The sequence below is a fragment of the Monodon monoceros genome, unplaced genomic scaffold, assembly GCF_005190385.1.
Source record: "Monodon monoceros isolate NGI ecotype Baffin Bay Population unplaced genomic scaffold, NGI_Narwhal_1 Super_Scaffold_11, whole genome shotgun sequence".
Lineage (NCBI taxonomy): Eukaryota > Metazoa > Chordata > Mammalia > Artiodactyla > Monodontidae > Monodon > Monodon monoceros.
In genome coordinates this window covers 131,182,036-131,196,421 of record NW_021703767.1, presented here as the reverse complement: position 1 = coordinate 131,196,421, position 14,386 = coordinate 131,182,036, and the positions used below count along the sequence as shown (strand labels likewise).

General features: G+C 37.2%; 1 protein-coding gene across 1 annotated transcript in view; it reads left to right on the top strand.

The window, feature by feature from the left end:
* The window catches only part of NEK11 (NIMA related kinase 11), a 106,996-nt gene that overhangs the window by 79,905 nt on the left and 12,705 nt on the right, over nt 1-14,386 (top strand). Inside the window, 2 exon segments of the mRNA XM_029213749.1 lie at nt 13,466-13,612; nt 13,706-13,784. Of these exon segments, the coding sequence (XP_029069582.1) occupies nt 13,466-13,612; nt 13,706-13,784 (226 nt within the window).

Below are 14,386 nucleotides of genomic sequence, written 5' to 3'. Positions count from 1 at the left end.
AGGGTGTGGAGGGCATGGGACCACCATGGGGAAGGGCGAAGAGCTGACCTTCCTTCAGACGTCGTAAAGCTCAATTGGGGAAGAAAGTTATTAGAAAGAGCTGATATGAGCAGGATCTGAAATTCACCCAAACTTTGTTTCTAAAATTTTATGACTCTCCCCCAAAACATGGTAGAATGTTGGGATGATATAGCAGAAGGATTGCATTCACTTTTTTTTTTTTTTCAGTTTGGATTTTTTTAAACTTTTTATTTTATATTGGAGTATAGCCGATTAACAATGTTGTGTTAGTTTCAGGTATACAGCAAAGTGATTCAGTTATACATATACATGTATCTACTCTTTTTCAAATTATTTTCCTATTTAGCTTGTTACATAATATTGAGCAGAGTTCCCCGTGCTATACGGTAGGTTCTTGTTGGTTATCCATTTTAAATATAGCAGTGTGTACAAATCAATGCCAAACTCTTTAACTATCTCTCCCCCCACCTTCTCCCCTGGGAAACATGAGTTCATTCTGTAAGTCTGTGAGTCTGTTTCTGTTTTGTAAATAAGTTCATTTGTATCTTTTTTTAAGATTCCACATATGAGCAGTAACATACAATATTTCTCTGTCTGACTTACTTCACTCAGTATGACAGTCTTTAGGTCCATCCATGTTGCTGCAAAAGGCATTATTTCACTCTTTTTAATGGCTGAGTAATATTCCATTGTATGTATGTACCACATCTTCTTTATCCATTCCTCTGTAGATGGACATTTAGGTTGCTTCCATGTCCTGACTATTGTAAGCAGTGCTGCAATGAACATTGGGGTGCATGTATCCTTTCGAACCATGTTTTTCTCTGGATATATGCCCAGGAGTGGGATTGCAGGATCATATGGTAGCTCTATTTTTAGTTTTTTAAGGGACCCCCCATACTGTTCTCCATAGTGGCTGTACCAATTTATATTCCCACCAACAGTGTAGGAGGGTTCTCTTCTCTCCACACCCTCTCCAGCATTTACTGTTTGTGGATTTTTTGATGATAGCCATTTTGACTGGTGTGAGGTGATATCTCACTGTAGTTTTGATTTACATTTTTCTAATAATTAGTGATGTTGAACATCTTTTCATTTGCCTCTTGGCCATCTGTATGTCTTCTTTGGAGAAATATCTATTCAGGTCTTCTGCCCATATTTTGATTGGGTTGTTTGATTTGAGGATATTAAGCCACATGAGCTGTTTGTAAATTTTGGAGACTAATCCCTTGTTGGTCACATCATTTGCAAATATTTTCTCTTCTTTTCATTTTGTTTATGGTTTCCTTTGCTGTGCAAAACTTTTAAGTATAATTAAGTCCCATTTGTTTATTTTTGTTTTTATTTCCATTACTCTGGGAGGTGGGTCAAAAAAGATATTGCTGCAATTTATGTCAGAGTGTTCTGCCTATGTTTTCCTCTAAGAGTTTTATAGTGTCTGGTCTGACATTTTGGTCTTTAATCCATTTTGAACTTATTTTTGTGTATGGTGCTAAAGAATGTTCTAATTTCATTTTTTTACATGTACCTGTCCAGTTTTCCCAGCACCATTTATTGAAGAGACTGTCTTTCCACCATTGTTTACTCTTGCCTCCTTTGTCATAGATTAGTTGACCATAGGAACATGGATTTATTTCTGGGCTTTCTATCCTGTTCCACTGATCTGTATTTCTATTTTAGGGTCAGTACCGTACTATTTTGATGACTGTAGCTTGGTAGTACAGTCTGAAGCCAGGGAGCCTGATTCCTTCAGCTCCATTTTTATTTCTCAGGATTGTTTTGGCTATTCGGGGTCTTTTGTGTCCCTATACAAATTTTATTTTATTTGTTTATTTTTTTGCGGTACGTGGGCCTCTCACTGTTGTGGCCTCTCCCATTGCAGAGCACAGGCTCAGGATGCGCAGGCTCAGCGGCCATGGCTCACAGGCCCAGCTGCTCCACGGCATGTGGGATCTTCCCGGACCGGGGCACGAACCCGTGTCCCCTGCATCGGCAGGCGGACCCTTAACCACTGTGCCACCAGGGAAGACCCTCTACACAAATTTTAAGATATTTTGTTCTGTGAAAAATGCCATTCGTAATTTGATAGGGATTGCATTGAATCTGTAGATTTCCTTGGGTAGTATAGTCATTTTGACAATATTGATTTTTCCAATCCAAGAACATGGTATATCTTTCCATCTGTTTGTGCTGTCTTCAATTTCTTTCATCAGCGTCTTATAGTTTTTGGATTACAGGCTTTTGTCTCCTTAGGTAGGTTTATTCTTAGGTATTTTATTCTTTTTGATGCGATGGTAAATGGGATTGTTTCTTGAATTTCTCTTTCTGATCTTTCATTGTTAGTGTATAGAAATGCAACAGACTTCTGTGTATTAATTTTGTAACCTGCAACTTGACCAAATTCATTGATGAGTTCTAGTAGTTTTCTGGTAGTGTCTTTAGGATTTTCTATGTGTAGTATCATGTCATATGCAAACAGTGACAGTTTTACTTCTTCTTTTCCAATTTGTATTCCTTTTATTTCTTTTTCTTCTCTGATTGCCATAGCTAGGACTTCCAAAACTATGTTGAATAAAAGTGGTGAGACTGGACATCCTTGTTTGTTCCTGATCTTAGAGGAAATCCTTTCAGCTTTTCACCATTGAGTATGATGTTAGCTGTAGGTTTGTCATATATGGCCTTTATTATGTTGAGGTAGGTTTCCTTTATACCTACTTTCTGGAGAGTTTTTTTATCATAAATCGGTGTTGAATTTTGTCAAAAGCTTTTTCTGCATCTATTGAGATGATCATATGGTTTTTATTTTTCAGTTTGTTGGTGTGGTGTATCACAGTGATTGATTTGCAGGTATCAAAAAATCCTTGCATCTCTGGGATAAATCCCACTTGATCATGGTGTATGATCCTTTTAATATATTGTTGATTTGGATTGCTAGTATTTTGCTGAGGATGTTTTCATCTCTATTCATCAGTGATATTGGTCTCTAATTTTCTTTTTTTGTAGTATCTTTGTCTGGTTTTGGTATCCTCATAGAATACCAAATGTGTTGGTGGCCTCACAGAATGAGTTTGGGAGTTTTCCTTCCTCTGCAAATTTTTGGAACAGTTTCAGAAGGATAGATGTTTACTCTTCTCTAAATGTTTGATAGAATTTGCCTATGAAGCCATCAGGTCCTGGCCTTTTGTTTGTTGGGAGTTTTTAAATCACAGTTTCAGTGCTTGTGATTGATCTGTTCATATTTTCTATTTCTTCCTAGTTCAGTCTTGGGAGATTGTACCTTTGTAAGAATTTGTCCATTTCTTCCAGGTTGTCCCTTTTATTGGCATACAGTTGCTTTTAGTAGTCTCTTATGATCCTTTGTATTTCTATGGTGTCAGTTGTAACACCTCCTTTTTCATTTCTAATTTTGCTGATTTAAGCTCTCTCCCATTTTTCTTGATGTGTCTGGCTAAAGGTTTATCAACTTTGTTTATCTCTTCAGAGAATCAGCTTTTAGTTTCATTGATCTTTGCTATTGTTTTGTCTCTTTTTCACTTATTTCTGCTCTGACCTTTATGATTTCTTTCCTTCTGCTAACTTTGGGTTTTGTTTATTCTTCTTTCTCTAGTTGCTTTAGGTGTAAAGTTAGGTCGTTTAGTTGACATTTTCTTATTTCCTGAGGTAATATTGTCTTTCTATAAACTTCCCTCTTAGAACTGCTTTTGCTGCATCCCACAGGTTTTGAATCATTGTGCTTTCATTTTCATTTGTCTCTAGGTATTTTTTGATTTCCTCTTTGGTTTCTTCAATGATCCATTGGTTGTTTAGTAGCATATTGTTTAGCCTCCATGTGTTTGTGTTTTCTTTTTTTTTTTTACAGTTTTTTTTTTCTTGTAGTTTATTTCTAATCTCATGGCATTGTGGTCAGAAAAGATGCTTGATATGATTTCAATTTTCTTAAATTTACTGAGGCTTGCTTTTTGGCCCAGCATGTGGTCAATACTGGAGATTGTTCCATGTGCAAATGAGAAGAATGTGTATTCTGCTGCTTTTGGATGGATTGCTGTATAAATATCAATTAAGTTCATCTGATCTAATGTGTCATTTAAGTTCTGTGTTTCCTTACTGATTTTTTCTCTGGATGATCTGTCCATTGATGAAAGTGTGGTGTTAAAGTCCCCTACTATTACTGTGTTACTGTTGATTTCTCCCTTTGTGGCTGTTAGTATTTGTCTTATATATTGAGGTGTTCCTATGTCGGGTACATATATATTTACAATTGTTGTATCTTCTTCTTGGATTGATCCCTTGCTCATTATGTAGTGTCCTTCCTTGTCTCTTGTAACAGTCTTTATTTTAAAGTCTATTTTGTCTGATATGAGTAGTGCTACTCCAGCTTTCATTTGATTTCCATTTGCATGGAATACCTTCCTCCATCCCCTCACTTTCAGTCTGTGTGTGTCTCTAGGTCTGACGTTGGTCTCTTGTAGGTATCATATATATGGGTCTTGTTTTTGTATCCATTCAGCCAGTCTATGTCTTTTGGTTGGAGTATTTAATCCATATACATTTAAGGTAATTATTGATATGTATGTTCCTACTGCCATTTTTTAAATTGTTTTGGGTTTGGTTTTGTAAGTCTTTTTTCTTCCCTTTCTCTTTTGTTCTCTTCTCTTGTGGTTTGAAGACCATCTTTAGTATGGTTTTCGGGTTGCTTTTTCTTTATTGTGTCTGTATCTATTGTAGTTTTTGGGTTTGCTGTTCCCATGAGGTTTCGATATAACAGTCTATATATGTGCAAGGTTGTTTTAAGTTGCTGGTCTCTTTCCCTGCCTAGAGAACTTCCTTTAGACATTAGACATTGTTTGGTGGTGCTGAATTCTCTTAGCTTTTGCTTGTCTGTAAAGCTTTTGATTTTTCTGTCAAATCTGAATGAGAGCCTTGCTGGGTAGAGACTTCCCTTTCATCACTTTAAGTATAACATGCCACTCCCTTCTGGCCTGCAGAATTTCTGCTGAGAAATCAGCTGATAACCTTATGGGAGTTCCCTTGTATGTTATTTGCCATTTTTCTCTTGTTGCTTTTAATATTTTTTCCTTGTCTTTGATTTTTGTCAATTTGATTACTATGTGTCTCGGTGTGTTCCTCCTTGGGTTTATGCTGCCTGGGACTCTCTGCACTCCTGGACTTGATTGACTGTTTCCTTTCCCATGTTAGGGAAGTTTTCAGCTATTATCTCTTCACATATTTTCTCAGGTCCATTCTCTCTCTCTTCTCCTTCTGGGATGCCTATAATGCAAATGTTGGTGCATTTAATGTTGTCCCAGAAATCTCTTAGACTGTCTTCATTTCTTTTCATTCTTTTTTCTTTATTCTGTTCCATGGCAGTGATTTCCACCATTCTGTCTTCCAGGTCCCTTATTCATTCCTCTGCTTCAGTTATTCTACTATTGATTCCTTCTAGTGTATTTTTAATTTCAGCTATTGTATTGCTCATCTCTGTTTGTTTGTTCTTTAGTTTTCTAGGTCTTTGTTAAACATTCCTTACACCTTCTCAATCCTTGCTTCCATTCTTTTTCCAAGATCCTGGATCATCTTCACTATCATTATTCTGAATTCTTTTTCTGGAAGGTTGCCTATCTCCACTTCACTTAGTTGTTTTTCTGGGGTTTTAGCTTGTTCCTTCATCTGGGACATATTCTTCTGCCATTTGATTCTTTCTAACTTTCTGTGATTGTGGTTTCTGTTCCACAGGCTGCAGGATTGTAGTTCTTCTTGCTTTTGCTGTCTGCCCTCCGGTGGATGAGGCTATCCAAGAGGCTTATGCAAGCTTCCTGATGGGAGGGACTGGTGGTGGGTAGAGCTAGGTCTTGTCCCTGGTGGGCAGGGCTGTGCGCAATAAAACTTTAATCCCCTGTCTGCTTATGGGTGGGGCTGTGTTCCCTCCCTGTTTCTTGTTTGGCCTGAGGTGTCCCAGCACTGGAGCCTACAGGCTGTTTTTTGGGGCTAACGGCAGCCTCCAGGAGGGCTCACACCAATGGATACTTCCCAGAACTGCTGCTGCCAATGTATTTGTCCCTGCTGTGAGCTACAGCCACCCCTTGCCTCTGCAGGAGACCGTCTAATACTAGCAGGTAGGTCTGCTGAGCAGGTAGGCCAAGTCTCTTATGGGGTCACTGTTTTTTCCCTTGGTCCTGGTGCATACAAGACCTTGTGTGTGCCCTCCAAGAGTGGAGTTTCTGTTTCCCTTAGTCCTGTGGAAGTCCTGCAGTCAAATCCCATGGGCCTTCAAAGCCAGATTCTCTGGGACTTCTCCTCCCATTGCCGGGCCCACAGGCTGGGAAGCCTGACATAGGGCTCAGAACTTTCACGCCAGTGGGAGAGCTGGGGTATAACTGTTTTCCAGTTTGTGGGTAACCCACCCGGTGGGTATGGGATTTGATTTTATTGCGATTGTGCCCCTCCTACCATCTTTTTGTGGCTGTTTCTTTGTCTTTGGATGTTGGGTGTCTTTTATGGTAGGTTCCAGAGTTTTTTTAATCAATGGTTGTTCAGCAGTTAGTTGTGATTCCAGTGTTCTTGTAAAAAGGGGTGAGCGCACCTGCATTCACTTTTCCTTTTAAATACTTTTTAAAAAATTCTATTCCTCAGACACATTAGCCATGTTTTAAGTGGTCAATAGCCACATGTGGCTAGTGGTTATTGTAGTCAGAAATTCAGAACATTTCCATCATTGCAGAAAGTTCTACTGGATAGTCCTGAGCTATTCTGCTCCAGCCCTTTCAGGCCTTACCCTAAGGTTTTCTTGCATTCACCCTGCTTTTGGATTGGGCAGAACTCCTATGAGTTTTAGCTGCTGTTCTTAGATTGGCCCCCTGTGCTTTTCAGTGAGTACCTGTTGACTGTTTTGAGGGTCTTCTACTGTTGGGTCCTTCAATCACTCCATTGACTCTCTCTGCTTCTTCTCACACAGATGCTGATATTGTGCAGGTCATGTGGTAATTGTGGTTTGTCTCCATGTACTTGTACCTCGAGTTTCAAGGAGACACATTGTCACCTAACTTTGTTGAAAATGTTGGCCTTGGATTATAGTTTTTCTATCTAGCTGCTCTGTTTTACATGGGGATTCAAGGAAGATACAGAAACTATGCTCCAGTGTAACCACCATTTCCCCCCAAATACTCAGAATAAGCATTCTAACAAATTCCTTGGTAGATTTGTTGTATGCATATGAAAGCTTGGGAAGAACTGATAGAGGTTCTGGGATGTGATGGGCCCTTAATAAACATTAGTTATTAACATAATACGCTTCTTAAAATTTGTTCAAGCAGCTCAGTGTTGTTTATCATATCTAGACTGAGTTTTTGTTGATATTCAACATTACCACGGTAAAGACTTTTATTTAGGGTAACACACACTAAAGCAAAACCTGCTACTCTTGTATTAAATTTCTATTACTCTATTTATTCGCCTGCATGAATTATGTATACTCTTTTCTAGATGGATATGTTAGGATTACATCAAGTAAAAATATTATCTAGAAGATCAATAAAATTTCCCTAACCAGAGTCATGCACCACTGTGTGGTAGGTTTCTCTTTGCAGAGTCAGGGCAGGTTTCAAAGGGTAAATTTAATTACCTTGAGACAAGACAAAGTCGGAGTTAAATTTGCAATTTATTATCAATCTGTGCTTCAGAAATCCACTGGGCAGTTCTGTTGAACTTGGACAGATGGCAAGTTTATGGAATTCAGGTATAATTTGCTTTGCTCTCACCTGATCCCAGCTTTCCCTTTCACTGCCACATTCACCCCCTCAGGGATTTATTTGCTTACTTCTTCACAGTTGGCTCTATTTTGGAAAAAGAAAGGAATGCAAATTACAGACTTCTAAGTTAAATATACCTCTTGTTTTTTTCAATTAGTCTCCCGGCCCCCCACCCTTCCCTGCTCTTGCATTGCCATATTTAAGACCTGGGAGTCAAATAAGAGAAAAGTCTTCAAAAAGGATAGAAGTGATGAGCTTGAGATAATGTAATTATTCCCATGTAGAAATGCCTGGTTAGAAACTGGAGAAAATTAAAACATAGACATACAGATACACAGACATATAGTTATTAGAATAAAAAGTATACATAGAAAATAGATTGTAAAACTGGTACAGGATAATCAAAAAATCTTTTGCTCCAAGTGTCATGGTAGTTTCTACAACCAGATTGTCTCATATTTCAGTTACTGGCTCCCATGCCAGGCATGTGCACTGGGACCATAGCAGGTCCCTTTCCACAAGTTACTGGGTAATAAATGAAGTATTTTCCATGTGCTCCAGCCCAGCAAATATCAGTAGATCAAAATAAAATAGGTAAATGGAAAGCAGCATGCCTTCAGTGTAGCTGAGAGGATTTCCAAAAAAGAATAGTTTTGCATCAAAATTGATTACTGAGTTGTTCTCTAGATCTAATTGTTCTGTAGTCTGTCTAGCCAGATAATTCCACATCTTTTTATAATCCTCAATACCTTCATCAAGTATGGCTCAGGTAGAATTATGTCTCCATAAAACTAGGGTTTGACTTTGTGATCAACTCACTGTGCTTGATAGACCACTAACCCTCTTTCCCTGCCAAGCGACAGAAAAGCAAAGGCCAAACTTGCCTGCCTTCCTTTCCTTCTGCCCCAGAACATCTAGTTGTCTGTGTTTTCTATATTTGCCGGGGTCTGATACACTGCATGGCTTGTCTAAAGCCCCAGGGATCTTTGATGGTGGATTATGGTTCCAGATGGGACCTGAAATCAGGGAAGTCAACCTCTGCCTGAAAGGCTTCTCTCAGGGCTAGCCAAGATTTCCTACTGAAGGACATCCTTAAGGACCTGAAATGCTCTGATTGGTACAGCACTAAGAGTCAGGATAGCATAGAGTTTCTGTCTCTAGAGCCAGAGAGCCTGTGTTGCGGTACTAGCCCTACCACCCACTCAGTATGGAACCTTGAACAATTTACCCAGTTTTAGGGTTTCCTCATCTCGAAAATGGGAATGATAATAATAGTTCATACTTCATTAGGACTGTTGTGAGGATGATTAAATTAGTTTGAGTATGTAAGGAACATAGAACAGGGTGCCTGGCTTATAATAAACACCATCATTAAAATTTCAGCTATCATTTTCATTATTATTATCGTTGTTATTGTTGCCATTTGTATTATGGATGGAAACAATATAAAAGTCTGCTCCCAAGACACCTCAAAGTGTCCTGGGTCAGGGATCATTGCTCCCATCTAACTGTTCAGACCTGTCAGAGCCAGGAGAGATTGTCTGGGTTTGTTCTGCTTCAGCTCAAGTCCTGAAGAAGACTAAGAGCCCACAAGGCTGAGTGACATCCTCAGAAGAGTATGTGTGGGTGCCTGGATAGCCTCTACCTCTTGGACCTATGAATTTAATGTATTTTTTTTTCAGTGTTCAAATTATTACCTATACAATAGATTATATAGCAGGGGGTAGTCAATATAAATTTTTTAGAAAACATTTTAAAGAAATATTGAATGAGAACTTGTACCAGTATCAAACAAGCTGATCTAACATGGCACCTTTCCAGGCAAAGTCCTTCCCTCTCTCTGAACTTTGGTTTCTCATCAATACAGTGAGAATTTGGAATTAGCAAATCTTGATAGTCCTTTGTAGCTCTATATTGTGTCAGTATAAGAAAACTTCTTGAAGTTAGAATTAGACTCTTCTCTGGGGAAATAAGAAGTATATTGGGGCAGTTCACAGCACACAAATATTTTACACATACCCACACAGGTAAAAGTATTTGGTTCAATCTGATGATTATATTAGTGTATAGCCCTACCCTTTCTTCTTTTCAAGAAAACTTTTTCGAAACCTAACAGGTACTGACTTGATAATTGCCTTTTTCATTTTAGCCATTCTGATGACTGTGCACTGTGGTTTTAATTTCGATTTCTCTAATGACTAATAATGTTAAACATCTCATGACTTGGGGCCATTTAGTGTCTCTTCAAATCTTTTGGCCATTTTTCTCTTGGATTCTCTCCTTTTTCTTATTGATTTGTAGAAGATTGATTGTTTGATTTATGGAATTTTTTGGATACCAGTCTTAGATGGATATTTGAATTGCAAATATCTTTTCCCACTCTGTATCTTCATTTTTACTTTCCAAATGGTGTTTTTTTGTGAACAGAAGTTTATAATTTTAATGAAATCCATCTTATCAGTCCCTAACTTTATTGTTAGTGCTTTTTGCATTTTATTTAAAAAATCTTTGCTTATGCCAAGATCAGGAAGACATGTACCTGTTTTCTCTTAAAAATTTTATGATTTTATCTTTCAGTTAGATCCACCTATAATTGATTTTTGTGCATGTGTATGATGTGAGACAGGAGTCAATATACAATATTTTCCATATGGTTATTCAATTGGCCTAGCATAATTTATTAAAAAGATCATCTTTTCCTCTACCACAGTGCAGTTCATCTTTGCATTAGTCAAGTGATTGAATACATGCAGATCTGTTTCTGAGCCCTCTATTTTGTTCCACTGGTCTATTTTTTCTTCCTCGCCAATATCATACTTTCATAAGAAATGAAACTTCATAATAAATCTTGCTGTTTGGTAATACAAGACCTCCAAATTTGTTCTTCTTCAGTTGCCTTGGCTACCCTTGTCCCTTTGCATTTCCATGTAAACTTTAGAATCAGCTTGTCAACTCCCACAAAAAAGTGTGCTAGGATTTGAATCAATATTGCACTAGGTCATTCTTGGAAAAATGAACATCTTCATAAATTGAACCTTCCAATCCAAGAGTGTGGATCTATCCCTCCCTATTTTTTTTTCTTTTCTTTAGATCTTCTTTAGTTTCTCTCGGCAATATACTGAGGTTACAGTGTAGGGTCTTGCACATCTTACGTTTGATTTATTCCTACATATTTGACATTTTGTGATGTTAATGACATTTTTAATTTTGTTTTTAAAATGTGTTTACTGCAGGCTTATAGAAACGACCTTTGTATCCAACAACTTGCTAAATTCAATTGTGAATTCTAATAGCTTGTAGTGTCTTTTGACCTTTTTAATGTATACAATCATGTTGAAATGCTTAATGACAGTTTGTCTTCTTTTTTAGTCTTCACATACCACTTGTTTTATGTTCCTTTTTCTGTCCTTTCTTGCTTTTAAAATTTTTTTTATTTTTAAAATAAATTTATTTATTTATTTTTGGCTGTGTTGGGTCTTCATCGCTGCTCATGGGCCTTCTCTAGTTGTGGCGAGCGGGGGCTACTCTTTGTTGTGGTGCGCAGGCTTCTCATTACGGTGGCTTCACTTGTTGTGGAGCACAGGCTCTAGGCACATGGACTTCAGTAGCTGTGGTACACAGACTCAGTAGTTGTGGCTCACAGGCTCTAGAGCACAGGCTCAGTAGTTGTGGTGCACAGGCATTAGTTGCTCCGCGACATGTGGGATCTTCCTGGACTAGGGCTTGAATCCATGTCCCCTGCATTGGCAGTTGGATTCTTAACCACTTGCCCCCAGGGAAGTCCCTCTTGCTTTTTTTTAATTTGAATTTTGTTATTTGATATTTTTTCCCTCTAGTAACTTGTTAGTTTTATTCTTTTCAGTTATACCTTATTTTACTATTTTTTTGGTGGTAATCCTAGCAGTTATAACATGCATTCTTGACTTATTACAGTCTAGTAAAAATTACTGCTTTTACCACTTTCCCAGTAATATTAGGACCTTATGATACTTTAACTCCATTTACCCTCTTCTGTCTTTTGCATTATTTTTGTCATGAAATGTTATTCCACATAATTTTAAATCCCATAAGATAGTTAAGTTTTATAGAGTTAATGTTGATTTAAACATATTCAGAAAATTACTTTTTCCAGTGCTCTTCATTCCTTCTTTCATTCCTTGTTTCTGTCTGGGATCATCTTTCTTCTTTTGGAAGATTTCCCTTTTAGGATTTTAGTGCTTTCCTGCTGGCATGAATTCTCTCAGTTTTTCTTGGTCTAAAAATGTCTTTATTTCACCTTTATTTGGAGGAAATTGTTTTTCTGGGTATAGAAATCTAAATATGTGCTACTATACCAAATACCATTTAATAGTCTTACGGATGGATGAAAATTTATTGAGCTTCAAATAATTTTCATAATTTATAAGGTTGACATTGATCTTGGTGTTCTAGTCAATATCGTGAGATTTCTCCTAATGTCTGCCTCTTTCTAGCATTCTATAATGGAAATAGTCTCGGATTTGGAAAGAAAAATACATAACTCAAGAGTCAATCAGGGCCACTTGTGTGACCTTGGCCAAGTCACTTAACTTCTCTGAGCCAGTTTCATCATGTATAAAATGGGAAAAATATAATATTGCCTCCATTACACTGGGAAGTTATGATGCTCTGTTGAGATATATATGAAAGTGCTTTGTAATATGTAAAGTACCAATCCGTTTGAAATTTTTAGTGTTATTATTATTTACTGGAACAGAAACGCTTTCAGTGTATATATCCAGAATTTTCTTGAACACCCACAAAATGGTTAAAATGATGGTATTCATGTATGTATGTATTGATATATATCTTGCCTTTCATGAGAAAGCAGGACAGTGTTTGAAGTTACATAAAACACAGCTTACACAAGGTCAACGGCAAATTTATTTCTGATCTTTCAAGCAAATAATAAGAAAAGGGAGACCTGGCTAGTTACATAATTCAGAATAGCTAGAAGATAAAAATAACCCATTATTCAGGAGAAAAGTTCTTTCTTAAAACTCAGTTCAGGCAGAAATTTCTCCTTGATTCTCTTAATGATGTAGATTATTTAAAAGATTTTTCTGATAGTTTAGAGATGACTGATTTGCATAGTTAACACAAATTAGTGTTGGACTGATCTAGAACTTTAATAGTGTTTCATACTCCTGAAGGGAGAATTATACACATTAATGAGTGCTGCAGGCAGCCACTCTCCCACCCTACTTGCAAATGGATTCTATTTAGAGAACTAATAAAGATGCCAGCTTCCTTTTCAGAATGCTTGGATATACATTAGAGGGAAGGCTAGGCTAATAAATTTAAATTTTATTTTGCATATATAACATTAATTGAACTGCCTTAGGAAGACAATATTTACCTGCATTTTACTTTTCCTTCAAAGAGGTTGATTCAAAAATTTCTTACTACCTTCATCAAATATTTATTGAGTCCCTACTATGTGTAGGCATATTCCTGTTGGATTGTTTGCTCTCCTCTGACAAAAAGTGTTCATTCAGACTTACATTTTGTGCTTTCTTTTTTCACTTTTTCCTTTTTTTTTTAGTAAACATGTATCTAAATAGAAAACAAAGTGTATGTTAGTGCCTCACAACCAATGCCCTAACACATCTGAGGTTTTGTATGATGATCAAATTTAAAAGAGGACATTTATCCCTCATTCAAATTCTTTGTGTCTTCAGGTCTCTGGCATGCATTTTGTATGAGATGTGCTGTATGAATCATGCATTCACTGGCTCCAATTTCTTATCCATCGTTCTAAAAATTGTTGAAGGCGACACTCCTCTCCCTGAGAGATACCCAAGACAGCTTAATGCCATCATGGAAAGGTACGGAAAGAAATGTATTGCTGCAGAAGCAATTTTAAATTGTACTTATATTTTAGTTCATTTGAACAATAATTTTCTTTTTAAACATTACAGCATGTTGAATAAGAGTCCTTCATTGAGACCATTTACTATAGAAATTTTAAAAATTCCTTACATTGCTGAACAACCACAGGTATTTAAAATGAAAGGGATACCTGGAAGCACATATTAGCATTTATATACCTTCTAGGACTTGTAGATGTGCTGTGGGAATAAGATGCAGTAAGAATCAGTCAGAAAGGAGAAACAAGGTTTTTTTTAAAAGCTGGGGGAAATTATTAGTAGGCAATCTCTGCCAAGGAAGGTGTGTGAACTCCAGCTCCCTGGTGCCCCAGATGTGAGAAGTTTGGATTGTGATTTTTTGCCTAACTGCAGCATCCACCCTTAGAGCTCTTGGCTTACAAATCTTACCTCTACCTCTTACCTTTGTACGTGTATCCCTGCTAGTGCAAGAATGTACTACTAATGATACAAAATCTGGGGGTTTCATTGGGCCTTTATTATTCCATTCCTTATTTTGTATCCTACTAATACTTTTTATTGATTAGCTGAGTTTATTTTGTTTTCCTGTAGATTAAAAATTTTGATGCAGAGAATCTGCCTTTAATGGTAAGCAAAAAGCAAATGGTGTCCTCTCAGGATGTTTTTATGTTTGTTTGTTTCCTTGTTTTTAGACTTCGTAGGCTTTTACAATACAAATCCCTTGGGCAGATTTCCTTTAATTTTTATGAATAG